The 20,000-nt window shown below is 43.9% G+C and overlaps 1 protein-coding gene across 1 annotated transcript in view; it reads left to right on the top strand.

Moving 5' to 3' along the window:
- prr12b (proline rich 12b) overlaps positions 1-20,000 on the top strand; it is a 31,333-nt gene that overhangs the window by 4,695 nt on the left and 6,638 nt on the right. Inside the window, exons 2-14 of the mRNA XM_027155732.2 lie at positions 4,562-4,719; positions 4,954-5,115; positions 5,234-9,798; positions 9,880-10,083; positions 10,807-10,881; positions 12,538-13,309; positions 13,978-14,543; positions 15,072-15,188; positions 15,323-15,456; positions 17,234-17,943; positions 18,671-18,790; positions 18,900-18,997; positions 19,128-19,259. Of these exons, the coding sequence (XP_027011533.2) occupies positions 4,562-4,719; positions 4,954-5,115; positions 5,234-9,798; positions 9,880-10,083; positions 10,807-10,881; positions 12,538-13,309; positions 13,978-14,543; positions 15,072-15,188; positions 15,323-15,456; positions 17,234-17,943; positions 18,671-18,790; positions 18,900-18,997; positions 19,128-19,259 (7,813 nt within the window). The remainder of the gene's footprint in view (positions 1-4,561; positions 4,720-4,953; positions 5,116-5,233; positions 9,799-9,879; positions 10,084-10,806; positions 10,882-12,537; positions 13,310-13,977; positions 14,544-15,071; positions 15,189-15,322; positions 15,457-17,233; positions 17,944-18,670; positions 18,791-18,899; positions 18,998-19,127; positions 19,260-20,000) is intronic.

Here is a 20,000-nt window from a genome sequence, read left to right as displayed (position 1 = left end):
AAAAAAACCTCCATATATTTTATAATTAGATTTTCTTCTTCTTTATGTTATGAAGTCATATGCATCATTTTTAACCATTTGTTTCCTTTAATATTACTCTCTAAAAAAGTTTAGTATAAAGTTCACACAGACAGTTAATGCACGTCTGTCTTATTAAGTCCTACCTCCACCCCATCTGTTAGCTGTAGATGTGACATTAGGTGCAATAGCATTAGACGCTATTAGCCCCTGATGCTACAGTGAAACCTGCTGCTTCAGAGTAAATATTCTTTAGCACAGATTTAGTTCTAACTTTAAGCACAATGGTAATGAAGCTTCTGTTACAGTCGCAGGTTCTAGAAACATTTCTTTTTCTGCAGTATTTAAAATGTCATGTCCGCCTACTAAAACGTTTAACGTGTAACTCCTAAAGCATATTCACACTGGATTAGTTTTCCTTCTGCACGTCTATATTATAATTATTTCTGGAGAATCTCTGGGATTTTAGACAGAATTTCCTCTCAGTAATTTTACAGTCTGTAAAACTTACTCCATATTTTTACCTTTTATATAAAATGAGCAGGAGAAAAAACTCCAGGTAATGTTTATCCTGTCACAAGTGACATGTTGGTAATGACTGTGTTCTATCCTGTGGGAAAGAGATTCTGTGCTAATTCTTCTGTTTAAAGACCCCACAGGAAGCTCTCAGTCTTTACTGTCATCTCCTGCTGAAAACAACAGTTTGAAGACAGACCAATAAAATAGAGACAGTGTTTAAAAGGTAAAGAGCAGGAAGTTGTTGGGTTTCGAGCACAGGTACACTGCAGTCATGTGACACACTAATGAGCAAGTCACACTCACTACAACAAGTGGAAAAGAAATGAGTGTGTACTGTGCAGTGTGTGTGTGTGTGTGTGTGTGTGTGTGCGTGTGTGTGTACTGTGCAGTGTGTGTGTGTGTGTGTGTGTACTGTGCAGTGTGTGTGTGTGTGTGTGTGTGTGTGTATACTGTGCAGTGTGTGTGTGTGTGTGTGTTGGTAGTGTGCAGTGTGTGTGTGTGTGTGTGCAGTGTGTGTGTGCAGTGTGTGTGTGCAGTGTGTGTGCAGTGTGTGTGTGTGTGTGTGTGTGTGCAGTGTGTGTGTGCAGTGTGTGTGTGCAGTGTGTGTGTGCAGTGTGTGTGTGTAGTGTGCAGTGTGTGTGTGTGTGTGTGTGTAGTGTGTGTGTGTGTGTGCAGTGTGTGTGTGTGTGTGTGTGTGTGTGTGCAGTGTGTGTGTGCAGTGTGTGTGTGCAGTGTGTGTGTGCAGTGTGTGTGTGTAGTGTGTGTGTGTAGTGTGCAGTGTGTGTGTGTGTGTGTGTGTGTGTGTGTGTGTAGTGTGTGTGCAGTGTGTGTGTGTAGTGTGTGTGTGCAGTGTGTGTGTGTGTAGTGTGTGTGTAGAGAGATCACTTATCCCATGTGAATCACACACCAGCACTGAGGTCCTGTTACTAAACACACACACAATTTCATCTGAATAATACTTTATCACATATTCAGTGTAGTAGGTCGATGTGTTGTGTGATACTGTGATGGTGGCCCAGGTGAAACTCCTCACACACACACACACACACACACACACACACACACACACACACACACACACACACACACACACACACACACACACACACACACACAATCTTTACTCTCTCCCATGGACTCTGCCTGGTGCTAGTGATTGCTCCTGGGCTGCTGGATAGTTTATGATTGCCTTTCTGAGTCAAGGGCATCTCTGCACACTACAGGATGGATTGATAGCACCCGGGATCCTTAATGAGCAATTCTGACTCATAAGATGCCGGACAAACCTCGGGACTGCAGCCTCGGTGCCGCCGGAGAACATCATCCGAGTAAAATGAAATGAAGTGAAATTGAATTGCTCCTCTTTTAGTTTTGGGGAGAAATTGTAATTGCTTTTGTTTTGAATTAATATTAGTTGAGCAGGAGAGTGCTGGTGTGGGACTACGTGTGTCCCTCCATTAGGCCGTGATGAAACATGCTGATGTATTAAATGAATATGAAATGAAGTGAAATAATTTTCAAGCTGCAGGTCTCTGACTTTGGATTTTTCTGCCACTTATTCAGATACGACAGCGAGCTTGTGAATTAACCTCTTGCAGAGATCCAACTTTAACCTAATAATTCCACAACACAAGGTGTTTCCATAGAGGATTTGTTCCTTCTGTTCATTTTGTGATATTAAGCTCATGTCTGATGGGGCATCCAGGCCATAGAGAGCTGTACAGGGTTCTACAGACACACTGGAAGTTTCTATTTCACCCTGTCTCATACTCATGCATTCCCTCTCTCCAATCCCTCAATGATCATCAGCATGCGATATATTATTCCACTGGTTCCTTTGAAGCTGGAGGAGATACTGTATGGAGGAAACGATTGGCTGAAGGTGTGGGCCAAAGGTGTCGAAGCTTAGAAACAACTGGAGTTGGAGACAGAAAAAGAAAGGTGCATTGCAAAGAGTACATAAGAACAGTGAATTCTTGAAGAAGGGGTGATCATCACTTGGGTGATGTGTGTGTGTGTGTGTGTGTGTGTGTGTGTGTGTGTGTGTGTGTGTGTGTGTGTGTGTGTGTGTGTGTGAGAGAGGTGAGAGGGAGGGAGAGAGAGCGAGAGAGCGAATGAGAACCGGAGAAGAGCAAACGTGCATGGAATCACCTGAAGAGCAACTGAACCATTGTAGATTAATACCAAGAAAGCAAAGTGAAGGGAAATGGTTTGAAAATTCCCTAAAAGATGAGAAAGGAAGGAAAGCATAGCTCTAGTGTGTGTGTATCGGGAGACATCCATCAGTTTGTCTCTCCAGGGGTCCATCTCTTACTCCTTCTGGGTCCCTGATTTATCTCTTTGGGATTAACATCTAATTAAGGTCTGATTTCTATCAAACCCCATGTCAGTCTTAAGGCCCGTGATACCACGACAGTCTCTTTGATCTCAGAAGAGAACTCACAGGCTTTTAAGAAAAAATATTAATGTATATGAATAGCTAAAGCTTCCCCAGGAACCATCTGACTGTCTGATGACTGAAATTAGGATTTGTTCTTTCTTCCACGTAATCACATGTTCTTTTGCTTTTGCTCACAAAATGGAGCATTAAAATAAAACTTTCCTGGTTATTTAAAATGTTAAATGTTAAAAGCTAAAAGCAGAATGGGGTTTGTATTATTGATCACAAACAGCAGACCGAACGTGCTGAACATGAGTGAGATGTGTGGTGCGTTTAACCACTTAACTCAGTTCATTAGAGCTTGTTTCCAGCTAATTACACACGAACCCTACCCCTGAGACAAAGGTGTGTGTAAACTACAAGCTCTCAGATGATATCCCATGAGCTCGGGTCATTCCTACTTCGTGAACAGAAGCCAAGCGGATGATAATAATTATTTTTTGTGTTTACAGGAAATGATTTTCTATTCACAGAAAATTGAATGGCTGAATAATGCCATATGACTGGTGATCATTTTTTTTATTGAAATCTTTTTTTGGATTAATTTATGAATTGTAGAAGGAAATGATAAAAGATAGACTGTCTGGTTCTGCATTCTGTTGCTCGTATTGAATGACACCCACCCCCTCACCACGTGCTCGCTCTGTGTGTGGCGTCTGCGGCTTCCCACACCGGCCTCCGTGTGGAGCGAGCCGTGCTAACAGAGCCGTACTCCCATTAAGAGCCTGTTGAGGAAGGGGGTTACCAAGGCGATTCAGTCACAAGAGAGCTTTTATCAATGAGAGCTCTGTCTCACCTCAGCAACATCCTAACCGCTATTGTCAGCTCAACTGCCTGCTCTTCTAAAAAGGAACAACAGACTGTAGAGATGCCAAAAGAAGGCTGATTGGCCGAACCGTGTCCAATCAGGGCGAATATCTGGGTTACGTTTACAGCAGAGGAAGAAATACAGAGAATGTGGACAACAGATAAAAATACACAATCGTAGCATGACTTTGGTTTTGTTTCAGAGGTAAAGCTAGAGTTAAAGGTTTTACTGGTTCTCTTTGTTATTTACCAAAATGTACGTGCAACCTAAAAATATGAATATTCACTATGGCGTCACAGTAAATGTTCTGGAATTGTACAGAACATTTGATTATTGATATGTTGGTGAATGAAGTAATTAATGGTGCACCGGAGATGTTGAAAACAGCGTTGAGGTTTTAACATTCTTAGCCTGAAGGATTGAGCGTGTACTAGAATAATGAGTGTGTGTATTGTTGTAGTGAAGACTAGATAGAGTTAGATCCTGAGGCTGTTTGGTAGCGTGAAGAATAAGGAAGTGGTTAGGCTGATCACGCGGTGTGGCTCTACGGAGGGGGGTTTAATGTATAGCTAGACCGACAAAAGACCTGTACGGCTCAAAAGACCTGTACCTTGTATCATGTTTTAACTGGTTTGTGTATTAGCACATAACATTATTCACAATTCAGAGTTGGATATTAAGGATTAATCATAGGCAAACAGCTGGACGTACTTTTGTTTAAATTTCCCTCTATTGTAATCTCATTCTGCTTTTTTCTATTTCATCTGTGTTGTCAGTCTGATGTATGGGAGCTCCAGATCCTCCCATCCGGATTCCGAATTACTCCATCGACAAGCTTATGCCACATCACACCCCCTGCAAGGCTATGCTACTAATCATCACCCAGGCAGCTCTGGACAGGCCGGGGCATGGGGGGCTGCAGGGCGGAGCCTAGGTGAGGGCAATGGAGATTTTTTGTGTACCTTCTATATATGTTCTAAATGTGTTATTATTCTCATGTTGAATCATGCTGTTTGCTTCCTTTTTGTCTTTGATGACATATTTCTGAAATGGTGTTTTGAATTTGAACTGCTGTTGATTGTCACATTGATATACAGGGTTTAGTTTTAACAGGTCGTCGGTATATTCATCTAAACGAGATATACGTACATTATGACTTCTTTTATAGGTCTTTCGGGTTTGTTTGATGCTGGGTTACACCATGCTGGCCCCTCAGGGCCTGACACATCAGTCATGAACCTGATCTCTGCTTTGGAATCCCGAGGTCCACAGCCTCCCCCATCTGCCTCATCTCTCCTTTCTCAGTTCCGTACCCCTTCATGGCAGACTGGTAAACATCCAACAATGCTTCACTTTCCTGTCATATACAGACTAGTATGCAAATTAATATTTAAACAGATATGATTGTAAACTGGTTGATTTGGTTTTATCTCTCTCCATATTCGTAGCGATGCATACCCCTGCCCCTGCTGAGCTTTTCATCTCCAGTGCTTTACCTGGATCTGGTTCATTCCCTTCTTCCTCTGCCCTGTCAGCATACCAACACCCTGCCTCCTTCTCTGGGCGTTCATTTTCCGGTGTGACACCATCGCTGTCTCTCCAGGATACACCTACATTCAGTCCTACATCTAACGGCCTGCTATCACCCCATGATCCTTTATTACACATAAAGACACAGTCCCAATCCAGCCTCGGCTTTGACCGTCTTCTCTCCTCACAAAGTGCAGCAGCATACAGAGGAGCACAGGAGCCTTCAAGTGGTCCTCAGCCTCAAGCACCTACATCATCCTCTGCCCGCCACTTACCTCCCCCTCAATTTAACCTGCTCTCCTCCCAACTTCAAGAGCAGTCCTCCCATCTGTACAATGCTTCTGTATTCTCTTCAGCACCCGCACCCTCGCAACCACCTATCCAACAGGAAAGAGCAATTCCAAGGCAAGACAGTGTAATTAAGCACTACCAGAGACCTTCCCCTGCACAGTCCCAGTTACCCTCATCCTCAACACATCCCTTGCAACATTATCTTAGCTGTGGAGCATCAGGGTATCCGCAAATCTCACACCATCGGCATGGTGGATTGAACTGTAGCCCACTTGGTGATCAGAGCCCATCGTCTGACCCCAAGCCCTCACCTCGATCAGACCAAGTGTACCGCCCCATTGTACAGCCAGCATATAGCACTTCCTCAACATCCTCATCAGCAGTGTCTGGTGGTGGAATTGGGAAATCAGGAAAGAGTTCTAGTTCAAGCAGTGGCTACTCATCCTCTAGCTCCTCTTCATCCAGAACTCCTCACACGCCTCCTTCAGCTTCCTCTACTACTTCATCCTCCTCTACTTCATCTAACCCGACTGCTTCATCTAGCACCTCCTCTATTCCTTCAAGGCAGCAACCACCTCCCCAATCTGCACCACAAGCCCCCCCACAACTTCCTCCACCACTCCCTGTTTCCTCCTCTACAACGCAAAAACCTGCTCCTAAACCCTGCCTTTCCACATATGGTTCCCCTGTGGCTCCTGTTAAACCCACCTCTTGTCTTTCTGGCCAAACCCCACCACAACACTCACAATCATATTCACCTAGTCAACCTCCACCATCCCACCTCTCGCAGCCTTATGGGGGATTTAGTTCTCCACAGGCCCAGGAAGTTAGCTCTGGTCCTGCGAGTACAGGAAAAGGGTTTGGGGGTATTGGAGCAACAGGGCGTTCATTTTCAGGGGATGGGGTATATGGTTCTGAATCAGGATATGGTTCTTTACCACCCTCACTCGGAGGAGCAGGAAGTCCTTCAATGGGCTATGATGGTACGGGACATTCACCTGCCATAATTGGGTCTGGAGGTGGTACTGGTTCGACAGGTAGTGGTACTGGCTCGACAGGCGGTAGTTCAACAGCTAATAGCAGTAACAATGTTGGAAGTGGAGGGGCTGGAGGATCATACCACCTTCCTGATTCCAGTCCTTCACCTTCAATTAATTCTGCAATCATTAGACCTGGACTGCACTCCCCTGCGCCAACTCATCCTGCACAGTCTCCAGGAGGAACTGGGGGTAATAAATACATATCCTCAGTTCTCTCTCCTAATTTTTTAGCTTCTCCACAGGGTTACTCAGACACACGGTCAGCACCACCACAGGCACAGCCCTATCATTCTACACCTCTCAAGAGCAAGGCAGAGACTGATATGCTTGGCATTGAACGATCCCAAGATGAAGAGGAAGATGATGATGATTTTTTAATACAGCACCTTTTGCACTCCCAAAGCCCAGCACCCCATCCAGCTCAGCATCATTCTCAGCAACAGGGACCACAGGTGAATTCCAAGCAGCAGTCAGTACAGGCACAGTCTATGCCACAGAGTAGGGAAGAAGCAAAGGGAATGTCTGCCTATGAACTGAACAAGGCATCTGAAGAACGCTACCAACTACAGAGTGTCATTCGCACCAATAATATCAATAATAATGGTGCACCAGGAACAACAAACACTGCTGGACAAGGAGCTGGATCTAACCAAGAGAGTCAACTGGAAATATCTCTAAAGAAGCAGCAAACAAAAATAGATAGATCAGTATCAGGTGCTGGGGCAAATGGAGGACAAGGGGGAATTGATTCAATCCCTCACTCTCACCAGCATGCTCCACACACTCACCAACATGACTCCCTTGGCTCAGTGGTCCATTATGGAAGAGGGGACTCCTATGTGCACCAGACACACCAACATCACTCTTCACATTCTTCACACACACAGCACTCACAGCATCCACAGCACTCTCACCCCCATTCCCTATCTCATACTCATGTGGAGATCAAGAAACCTACAGATTCATCAGAGCTTCCCTACATACGAAAACCTCCAGATTTGCAGCAGCAAAGGTCCCAAAATTCCCTCTCCCACATGGATTCACCACCTGACCAGACTCAGCAATCTCAGCAAGCTCATCTTCTACAGTCTGTCCTTTCTCACTCCACACATAGCAAGATGGACTCTCAACAGATCCACCAACCAACACCACACCCTATGAGTCAGCAGACTTTAATGAGACCAAGTGGAGGCCTTGGAACTGGAAGTGGTGGGAGTGTGGAAACCCAGTCACAGGCCTCTCAGCTTCAACTCCAACTCCAATCCCAGTCTATGGAACCCCACTATGGATGTGATGCACAGAGAGCCCAAAGCCAGTCAAGTCAGAATTCAGTCTCACAACTTGAAATGCTTGAACGATCACTTTCTAGAACAAACAGTTGTGAAGGTTCAGGGCCCACTGAGAGAATTGTTGCAGGAGATGGAAGTGCTAATGACCATCAAAGACCACAGCAACAGCTCCAGCAGCAGCATAGAATGCCTTCACATCATCAGACCCACCATACACATCAAACACCTGCTGAGCTCCATAATTTCCTGAATGAGTCCAATTTGAGCATGTCAGCCCCTTCGCATCTGCATCATATTTCTTCTCACCATGGACACCCTCATTCCCACCATCAACCGCAGCCCCACCAACACCACCAACACTCCCACCAGCACTCTCACCACATGCCAACCAACACTGGCCCAATTCAACCCCAGGCCCAGCCCAGGGAACCGGAACCCCAGCTTTCTCAGTCACAGCTAGACCAACTTAAAGATAACCAGTTTGACACTGAAAGTTCTGCGGTGAAAACTGCACAGAATCAGGGACAGAATCAACAGCAGCAGCAGAGGTTTATGCCTTTGGCCTCCATTTGTTTTCCTGACTCACTTCTTCAAGATGAGGATCGTTCATTTTTTCCAGCAATGGAGGACATGTTTTGTTCTGAGGACTACAAACCAAGCTGTGCTGGTATAGCAGGCACAGGACAGGGAGATCAGGATATTGTGTCTGAGGCACGGGTTAATGTTCAGGATGGAATAGAATCAGTTAAAGCAGGTAGTGGGGCAGGTGGATATGATATGATGGGCCAGCATGGTGACCAGGTTTATGGGCAGTACTGTCTTTCTGAATCTAACAATGGAAGCATGCATCTAGATTTGGACTCATTGAAGAGTCACGAACTCCCATCTACTGTGAATACAGAGCAACTGGGCCTAATTCAGTCGCAGGCATCAGGCATGGGAATCAGTGGAACTGGGCCTAGTGTAGATGGAACAGGAAACAAAATTATGGGAAATTCTAGTGTAGGTAGTGGTTCTGGTACAGGTGGGCTGAGCTTGCCCATCTTCTGTTCTTCTAGACCTAAAAAACTGCTGAAGACCAGCTCCTTTCACCTCCTTAAACAGCGGCGGGACCCCAATGCCCAGCCACAGACAAAAAAAACCTATGCCCAAGAATATGAATTTGAGGACGATGAAGATAAAGCAGATGTTCCTGCTGACATCCGACTGAACAGCAGGAGACTCCCGGATTTGCTTCCTGATCTGGTGTCCAGCTGCAGAAAGTCCAGTGGTGGTTCAGGGGTTGGTGGTAATCTAATGGGTGACTTGGATTTCTGCAGCCCCTCAGGGTACTCATCACTTGGACCTCCTCCACAGCTCCTTCCCCATGATGGGCCAAAGAAAAGGGGTAGAAAGCCTACCAAGCCCAAAAGAGAAGGCCCTCCAAGGCCCAGGGGAAGACCTCGTATTCGTCCACTTCCAGAACCTCCTTATTGCAGGGGGCTGATGGGACCTGGTGCCGGGGAGAGCCGAAGGGGTCGTGGACGAGGAAGGGGTCGTGGCAGGAAAGATGATCTCATGTTGGAGATGCATAGAGACATAAACAAAGGACAGAATTACCACCAACAGCCTCAACAACAAGCATCTCATCTCCATCACCAACAACTACAACAGCAACATATACAACAGCAGCACTTACCGCAACATCAACATCTGCACCACCATTCACAGTCACAGCAGCACCTCCACCCACAGCAGCAACACATGCACCAACAGCAGCACTTACATACACAACACCATCAGCACTTACATCAACAACAAACACAAATCCAACAACAACATCAGTCTCAACAGCAGTATCAGGAACCTATCAAACCAATTAAGGTAAGTGAAACAAAAATGTTTTAAGATTTAAAACCGATTATTTCATCACAATATACCATAAACCTGTCTCCCCACTTCTAGATAAAGCTTCCTCTTCCCCCCATGCCTTCATCTGAAGCCCTGCTGAGGACAGACTCTTTATCGAGCACAGACCCAGTTCTGTCTGATGGCTCAGTGGGATCTGCACCATCTCTTGGTCTGAGTCCTGGACCCACATCTGCACTGGACTTGAACAGAACCGATCTGAACTCTGGTCCGGATAAGATGAAAGAGAAGGACGAGGAGGTAAAAAATGTGAATATTTATAGGGACTTTATAGGAAAATATCATATTAAAATATCAGAAGGAAAAATATGCTCCCTATTAATATTTTATATATATTTATATAATATTTTAATTAATAATTAAAAAAAAGTGAACCATGTGGAAGATATAATTAAAAACTATCACTGTAATAATTTACTAGTGCTTTGCTGGATGCCATAAACTGATCACACTATACTAATGTCACAAACCTTATTTACCATTTTTGCACAAAGTGTTTTATACCATAACAGAAATTAATTTGTTTTTATTACTGCACTGCTTAGAAAATATTACTTACAGAAAAGATTTGCCTTCGCTTGCTGGCATAACCATCTCACGATGCATTATTCCTCTATTTATGTAAAAAAAAAAAAAAAAAAAAAAAAAAGATTATATAAATGATTATAAATACAGAAGATATTATCATATTATAGTTATCCTAAATATATTATTGAAAAAAAATGTTTATGTAAATGGAGATTTTGTGTATTCTTACCTATTCCAAAGGTCCAAAATGCTGAAACTTTAATCATATGATCCTTTCTCTGTGCCTTTGTGTACAATTGTACTTGTGAAATTGCTCTTGTTGCCTCAGCAACAGGTAACCTCAGAAGAGAAGGAAGGAAGAAAAAACAGGGGGTGTAATGTGGATATCTTTAGTTATTGCATATGTAAGGTATGATATCTATGGATTTTCCCCAGATATCTTGGGAGAGAGACATGGATGAACAGTTGACCCCAGAGGCATGGGCCACCATGCAAAAATTGTCCAGCTCAGTAAGGCACATCTTTATTTTTTAAAAATTGCATAATGAAAATTCATGATTCACATGAAATAATGCTATAAAAAATAATCTAAATAATTTATGAATATGCAGGACAGGACGACTAGAGAGTATTTTGCAGGCAAGATGACGAGTGTGTTTGTCTACGAGGGAATGCATTGTCTTCAGTTTGCTGGTGCGGTTAGTTCCACTAGAGGGAGCAGTATAGTCTGAGTATGAAATGATTGACAGCCTGCCATGATCTATCTGTCCTTAAAAAAAATGCAATAAAAGAAGGGGAGAGAGCTGGCTGTTGCCAGGGTAGCGGTTGCCATGGTTTCTCATTCATAGTAACCACCATCCAGCCCCCCTGCTGTACTACCTCCCTTTAGACACACCTAATATACAGCACCATGCAAAAGTATTCTCTCTTTAGCAATATTCTTATTTTGTCTGATTACTGACTTAACCAGATTTTTGTTGCCTTTACGAAACAAAGCATTTAATGTCTTATTGTTATTTAGTAGAAATTATTTTTAGAAAAAGAAGATATAGATATAGTCCTCGCATAATACTATATGCACATGTGTTCTTTTATTACTAAATGTCTTGAGAAAGACAGCCGCATTTGAGTCGGTCGTTATAGATGAAAATAAAATGACCTGGTAAGCAGATCATTATTCTGACACTTATTCTGCAGGATAGCTGTGAAACTGATGACTAAAGAGCATTTCATTTAAGGCTGTTTTGGTGTCCTGTGGGCTTTGCTGATCCACCAACCAGGCACTGCAAACTAGTCAAACCTCCATGACACTGCATAGAGAGCCTCGTTCGTTAAATTCTGTGCGAGAAGGCAAGATTCCTGAAAGAGTGAGAGAGCAGGCAGAGAAAAAGTGCAGCACTCAATGATAAGCTAGAACCGGATGACAGTGAGGCACAAAAGAAGCCAGTAATAATGTAAAAAACATTCTGTAATTGGGCAGAAATCTCTGTGCACTGTTGCATAAGATTCTCTGGTCAGTAAAGATCTACCAAAGCTATTTATATGCAATTAAAGTAAATACAATACAAATAAATAACACAAATAAAATATGACGGCAGGCAGAAGTAGCTGCTAATTGGTGGAGAACTTGTTATGCAACTGACTGTAATACTGAGGGATGTGGTAGCCTATGGTTAAGGTGTCAGACTACTGATCAGAAGGTCATGGTTTTGAATCCCAGCTGCCACTGTTGGGCCCCTGATCAAGGCCCTTAACACTCAATTGCTCAGTTGTATAAATTGAAATAAAATGTAAGACACTCTGGATAATGGAGTCTGACAAATGCCAGAAATGTAAAAAAAAAAGTCTAAAATTTGAATCACAAATCTGACTGTAGCTCTGTGAGTCAACCATCTAACGACTTCCTGTGTCATTAGGAGATCAGAAGTTTAATGTGTAGCTACCTGTGGCTGCTAGAACCTGTGGCTGCTAGAACATGCTCGTTACATTGGGTTTTCCCTCTGGTGTAACGAGACTGTTCAGACTGTCAGATCCAGTGTTAGCATGTTGAGCTGTGACGAAACTAAAATCTCAGTAATTTTCTCAGTACGTATCATCCATGTTTCATGATTCTTTTTCACTGAATCCTTTTGTCCTTTGCTTCCTCTCTTGATCCCTGTCTCTCAGGCTGAGGACAAGCCATCAGAACTGAAGTCTGGCTTTATTACTTCTTTTCTGGACTTTCTAAAAACAGAGAAGAAGCCTCCATCTGGACTGCTTGCCTTGGACGGATCCAGCCCGGTTCATGAACCCTCTGTGAAGGGAGGGATTCGTCCCTTATCACCACCTCCACCACCAGCCCCACCTCCAACACCTCCACCTTTTGGGGAGACAGAGGGAGACGGAGGTCTTGCATTGAGCAACTGCCCTTCACCATGCAAACGCCTGGATGAGGAACTCAAGAGAAACCTGGAGACACTGCCGTCCTTCTCCTCCGACGAAGAAGATTCTGTGAGCAAGAACCAGGACCTTCAGAAAAGCATCTCCTCAGCCATCTCAGCCCTTTATGACACTCCCCACAGCCTGGCTGCCCTTCCGCCCCCTCCCACACCATCTCCACCTGCTTCACAGGCACCACCTCTTAATACACCTCCACCACCTGCTGATTCAGAGACTTTCCCAGAACTAGAGACTCGCATGATGGTCCATGAGCTTCATACACATGCTGAGCTGAATTTGCAGGAGACAGCACACACTCCAGAGGAGGAAGATGAACCCGTAGAGGACGAGGGGCCAGAGGAGCTAGCAGAGGAAAGACTGCAGAAAGTGGAAGATAAACAGGATGTTGAAGATGGAGGAGAAGAAGAGATTGTAGTGCAGAGTAGAGGACAGGACATGGAGAAAGAGGACGATGCTGAGGAGACAGAGCAATGCATTGCTGATGCTCCCAGTGTTGATGGTAAATGCAGATGTTTGGAACTGTTTGTAGGTTTAAGTCTAGAGTTTAAAGACTGAGCCTGGATGATTAAGTTAATCTTTTTTAAGTTAATCTTTAAACTTTAATTGTATATATTCAGGGGGGCACGGTGGCTTAGTGGTTAGCACGTTCGCCTCACACCTCCAGGGTCGGGGGTTCGATTCCCACCTCCGCCTTGTGTGTGTGGAGTTTGCATGTTCTCCCCGTGCCTCGGGGGTTTCCTCCGGGTACTCCGGTTTCCTCCCCCGGTCCAAAGACATGCATGGTAGGTTGATTGGCATCTCTGGGAAATTGTCCGTAGTGTGTGAGTGTGTGTGTGAATGAGAGTGTGTGTGTGCCCTGTGATGGGTTGATGAAGATATTTTGTTATGATGATATTCTGTGATGATGATATTTTGCGCATGCGCGGTATCGGTGCGGCTTTAGGTGACGTCTCTCAGCTCCCGGTTAACCTCTCGTCCATGGAAAGTCGCACCCGAGAGAAATACACCACAGTAAATAAAATGGGAATAATTTAATAATTTAATGTTCCTGGGGTGGCCCGGTACCATTTGGGGGGTTGGGGACCACTGGTGTAACAGACCTGTGAGGTACCACAAACATTCCCATTAACCTTCTGCTATTTCTGTATTTTTGTCTCCTTTAACCAGGTTCCTCAACTGTGCCTCCTCTTGATCCTGCACCACCTTCTCCTCCATCTCTTTCTCCCTCTCCTCCCACCTCTTCCTCCCCATCACCTCTTCCCCCTCCTCTTCTCTCTATTCCTTCACCTCTTCCTGTGCCGGAGGAGCACAGCCCACAGCCACAGCCACAACCACAACTACAATCCCAACCACAACCTCAGCCACTTCCACCTCAACCTCACCCTCAGCCCCATCCAGCTCCACTGCTCCATCAGTCTCTCCCTCCTAGTCCTTCTCCTCCAGCTCTTCCCTCACCATCTCCACCTCCTCCAACACTACCTCCATCTGCCACTCCTCCACCATCCTCCTCCCCTCCTCTGCCAATGGAGTTACTCAACCCTTCACCTCCCTCACCCCCGACCCCTGAAGATACCCCCACCTCTCAGATTACCTCCCTGCACTTGGCTAAGAAGCAGGACAATGCAGCCGTCGCTGGTGAAAGTGAGGAGGAGGACAGCGAGAGTGGCGGCGAGGGCATTTTCAGGGAGAGGGACGAGTTTGTGGTTCGCACGGAGGACATCGGCACACTCAAGGTAAACATGCATCAACATCTGTTAACATCTGTTACCATCAACATCCATTACTGCTGGGGATTTAAACGAGCTGAGTGTGACATTGTGTGCTTGTAATTGGCTGTACTTGACCACCTCTCTTCTCTCACTTTCCTCTCTCTATCCCACAATCTCTCACTCTTTAATCTTTCTGTTCATCTTCCTTCCTTTATTATCCTTATCTCTCTCTTTATCCCCCCCCCTTTTGCAGTTGTTTCTCCCTATTATCTCTCTTTTCTAACCTTACTCTTACTCTATGCCTCCATCTCTTTTTCTTTCTCTTAATCGATTTATCTTTTTACTTTCTTCTTTTATTCCCCATTCTCTTAATCGTCATTCTTCCCTCTCTCTCCTTCTATCCTTCTTCTCTCTTATCCCTTCATTTTGCTCTCACTCATCACCTTTTCTGAACATTTCTTCCAATTTATTTCGCCCGCTATCTGGTGGAGAAAAAGAAGGAGATTTTCTCTCCTCCTCACCTATTCATCACTCACTCCTCTCGTCCTTTAGCTGGCTCTGCAGACAGGACGAGAGCCTCCTCCGATCTGGAGAGTACAGAAAGCTCTGCTGCAGAAATTTGCACCTGAGATTAAAGACGGTCAGCGGCAGTTCTGCGCCACCAGTAACGTGAGTCTGTAATCATCTCCTCCATCCTTCTGAGATCTTCTCATCTTCTGCTGGCTCCTCTGTTTCTGCTTCCTCACAGCTCTGAAGTGAGTAATAAAATGTAAACCTCTCCATCTCCTCCGTCTCTCCTACAGTATCTGGGCTACTTTGGGGATGCCAAGATGAGATACCAGCGCCTGTATGTTAAGTTCCTGGAGAACGTGAACAAAAAGGATTACGTGAGAGTGTGTTCTCGCAAACCTTGGCACAGAGCTGGTATTGCTCTCAGGTAGCGGATTCTCCATCCAATACGTTCTCCTGTCGGATTACCTCATATTAGCCAGCGAGCTAATTTTAGCATTTATGATTATAACCCAAGATCTTGTCTGGTAATGTCATGATAGTTTATTGGCTAATGTCAGTAGTGAATAAAATCAATATTTGAACACAAACATTATCTCAAATTTGTGTAATTACCTCATAAATGATCTTATCAAAGAAGATTCAGACCATTTATGAACATAAGATAAAAATTCCTCTCAGGAATCCTGTCAGTTAGCCATGAAAACGTGAGCTGTAGTTAATCCTGTCAGTTAGCCATGAAAATGTGAGCTGTAGTTAATCCTGTCAGTTAGCCATGAAAACATGAGCTGTAGTTAATCCTGTCAGTTAGCCATGAAAACGTGAGCTGTAGTTAATCCTGTCAGTTAGCCATGAAAACATGAGCTGTAGTTAATCCTGTCAGTTAGTCATGAAAACGTGAGCTGTAGTTAACCCTGTCAGTTAGCCATGAAAACGTGAGCTGTAGTTAATCCTGTCAGTTAGCCATGAAAACGTGAGCTGTAGTTAATGCTGTCAGTTAGCCATGAAAACGTGAGCTGTAGTTAATCCTGTCAGTTAGCCATGAAAACGTGAGCTGTAGTTAATCCTGTCAGTTAGCCATGAAAACATGAGCTGTAGTTAATCCTGTCAGTTAGCCATGAAAACGTGAGCTGTAGTTAATCCTGTCAGTTAGCCATGAAAACGTGAGCTGTAGTTAATCCTGTCAGTTAGCCATGAAAACGTGAGCTGTAGTTAATGCTGTCAGTTAGCCATGAAAACGTGAGCTGTAGTTAATCCTGTCAGTTAGCCATGAAAACGTGAGCTGTAGTTAATGCTGTCAGTTAGCCATGAAAACGTGAGCTGTAGTTAATCCTGTCAGTTAGCCATGAAAACGTGAGCTGTAGTTAATCCTGTCAGTTAGCCATGAAAACATGAGCTGTAGTTAATCCTGTCAGTTAGCCATGAAAACATGAGCTGTAGTTAATCCTGTCAGTTAGCCATGAAAACGTGAGCTGTAGTTAATCCTGTCAGTTAGCCATGAAAACGTGAGCTGTAGTTAATGCTGTCAGTTAGCCATGAAAACATGAGCTGTAGTTAATGCTGTCAGTTAGCCATGAAAACGTGAGCTGTAGTTAATCCTGTCAGTTAGCCATGAAAACGTGAGCTGTAGTTAATCCTGTCAGTTAGCCATGAAAACGTGAGCTGTAGTTAATCCTGTCAGTTACACATAATTATACACATTTATAATAATATAATATAACATACATATGTAGCTCACATTAGCTTCCTGGCTAGTTTTAGTCATGAGTTTTATTACCGCCTGCTTACTAGTATTAGCATTAAGGGTATAAATATATTAGTAAAATACAACCTGAAAGCCGTATTTCAGAAACATACCTGGTTTGTTTTTGTCCTTTGAGCAAATTTTATTTGTGTGAATTTCTAAGTGAGCTTTTTTATGGGAGAAAAAATATATAATAATAATTCCCTCAGAAATCATGTCAGACTGGCTCATGTTAGCCAGTTAGCTACATAAACACACACACACACACACACACACACACATACAACAATGACACAAGAACGCCAAGGACATATATATACAAATAATACCTCAGACTTATGATACGGTCATGCATATTCATAACCTCCTTTATTTCAGCATATAGACTCTATATAAAGACACGCCCACATTTTCATATGTTTAATATCACGATCATTGTATTTCTTTTATCTCTGACCAGGCGCCAATCACTCGCTAAGCCGCTGCCCACCATCCGTACTCAAACCCCACCCCGTGTGGAACGAGAGGAGAGAGAAAAGGCAAGAGAAAGAGAGAGACAACGAGAGAGAGAGCAGCATGAACAAAGAGAGAGGGAGAGGGTGAAAGAGAGAGAGAGAAAAGAGAGGGAGAGAGAGGCAGAACAGAGGGAAAAGCAAGAAAAGGAGAAAGAACAGGAAATGGAACGATTGAGGGAGGAGAGGGAGAGACAGAAACATAGGGAAAAGGAAAGAGAAAAACAAAGAGAGAAGGAACGAGAGAAAGAGAAAGCAAGAGAAAGAGAAAAACAACAAGAAAAGGAAAAAGAGAAACAAAGAGAAAGAGAGTGTGAAACAGAAAGACAGAGAGAGAAAGAGAGGGAGAGAGAGAAACAACGAGAAACGGAGAGAGAGGAAAAAGAGAGGCAAAGAGAAAGGGAGAAGGAGAGAGAAAAGGAAAAGAAGCTTCAAGAAAGGCAAAATCAGGAAAAGTTGGAGAGAAAAAGTGGAACAGAGCGAGGGAGTGTGAGAGAGGACAAGAAAGGAGGAGCAGGAGGAGAGAAGAGGACAGAGAAGGCCAGGAGCAGGACTGTGAAAGTAAAGGCAGAGCCTCCACCTAAAAAGAGGAAGAAGTGGCTGAAAGAAGTTCCCTCATCTGGGTCAGACTCCTCCCTCTCTGGCAGTGAGGATGAAGGTGTGTGTGTGTGTGTGTGTGTGTGTGTGTGTGTGTACTTGTGTGTGTGTATTTGTGTGTGTTTATACTTATGTGTGTGTCACTATGTTTCTATGTTTAATAATGTATGTGCAAATGTAATGTGTTTGTAACAAAACCAAGACATGTTTGGTGTGAAGCTATAATGCTAATGTAGCTACCTAACACAGAGTGTAGAACCTCCACCAGACCTCTGAACGTTTAAGTCATCACCAACACCAACAATGTCAATGTCCCTAACTCACAGCAGCTACTGACCAGCGAGGATAAAGTCCTAACACATTTCCTCTGATCACATCTTTTTGATACTCATGTGGATTGACACCAGTCTCCTTTCTTACCTCATCAGTGAGTCTGTTTGAGGCACCAAACATCTCAAACCTTCTGAGGAGACCACCATAGGAAGAGCTACACATTTACTGCATGCTAATCTGGTGGCTGTTTTGTCATCAACTGTTAGCTGCATTACCCTGAAGCTCCAGTGCAATTCTATCAAAGCAGACATCAAACATGTTCAGCACCGTGGGGCTGTGGTACCTTAGTGGTTATGATGTTGGATTACTGATCAGAAGGTCATGAGTTTAAATCCCAGTTCGTAGTGTTCATTTGTATAATAGAGATAAACTTTGGATAACAACGTAAATGTTCTTGCGTGTGTGTGTGTGTGTGTGTGTGTGTGTGTGTGTGTGTGTGTGTGAAACACTCTCAGGGTCAGTGCGCAGTGTGATAAACAGTCGAGCGATGAGGGAGATGTTCCGCAGCTATGTGGAGATGTTGGTGAGCACGGCACTTGATCCTGACATGATCCAGGCACTGGAGGACACCAATGGTGAGGATGGAGGGAGAGAATAGATGACGTGAGGAATAAACATCTAAGTTCAGATAGTGCTGGCAGGAAATGTTACTGAAGGTCCAAATGCTGTCCTTCATGTTTCTAGATGAGCTTTATCTTCCACCCATGAGGAAGATCGACAACATCCTGAACGAACAGAAACGCAGACTGGTGAGGAGAGTGAGCTTGAACCTTCAGCACCAGGTAACATTCTGTAACTCAGGATTCAGCAAAGATTTAGCTGTTCTTTATATCTCCATGTAATACTCTGGTGTGTATGTGTGTGTGTGTGTGTGTGTGTGTGTGTGTGTGTGTGTGTGTGTGTGTTATACAGGAAGCTTTGCACATGTATCCTCAGATGAGTGCAGATGCTCTGGAGTCAGGCATGGTGAAAGTGCGGCTCGGAGGAGAAGGATATAACCGCAAAACTCTCAACCGTGTTAAAAAGAGTGTGACCAAGCAACAGGTAACAACAACACCACCTAAACACCATAAACTCCACACAGAGTGTCAGATCAGACTGAATGCTGACCTCAGATCAGACTGAATGCTGACCTCAGATCAGACTGAGACAGTAAGTCGGACTGTTGAGTTTAACATAAATATATACGGCCATGAGATTAAAGATTATGACGCTCACAGATGAAGTAAATAAAACTGATCCATCGGGGACATGGGCAGTGTGAAGAGCTGAGTGACTGTGATGAGGGCAGATCTTCTGTTCAGGGGCTCCTACTTCAAGTCAAGTTTTTATTGTTATATATGTTATATTTTATTGTTATTTATAAGTTATATATCTGTTACAGTACACAGTGACATGAGACGACGTTTGTCCAGGACCAGGGTGTTACAGAGACATAAGTACTTAGTAAGTGTCCTAGCCACATAAAGTGTATCTGTGTAACTTGGTGTACACAGTGTGAGGCAAGACAGACAGGACAGTGGAGGACAATACAGACAAGACAGACAAGACAGACAAGACAGTGCAGACAAAAGGTTACAAGACAATACACAAAATACACAAAAGACAGTACACACAACACAGCGCCGACCGACCGGTGTACATACTGTATGTAAATACTGTAAGCTCAGACAATATTGCGTCTGAACACAGTTTGTCAGCAGCAGGTCCCTGAGACAGTGTACAAGTTTGTGCAAAAACAGAAACAACTGAAATATTGTACAGTATGAACAAAATGCCTGAAAT

The sequence above is a fragment of the Tachysurus fulvidraco genome, chromosome 15 (genome assembly GCF_022655615.1).
Source record: "Tachysurus fulvidraco isolate hzauxx_2018 chromosome 15, HZAU_PFXX_2.0, whole genome shotgun sequence".
NCBI lineage: Eukaryota > Metazoa > Chordata > Actinopteri > Siluriformes > Bagridae > Tachysurus > Tachysurus fulvidraco.
This window is presented reverse-complemented; position numbering and strand designations above follow the sequence as displayed.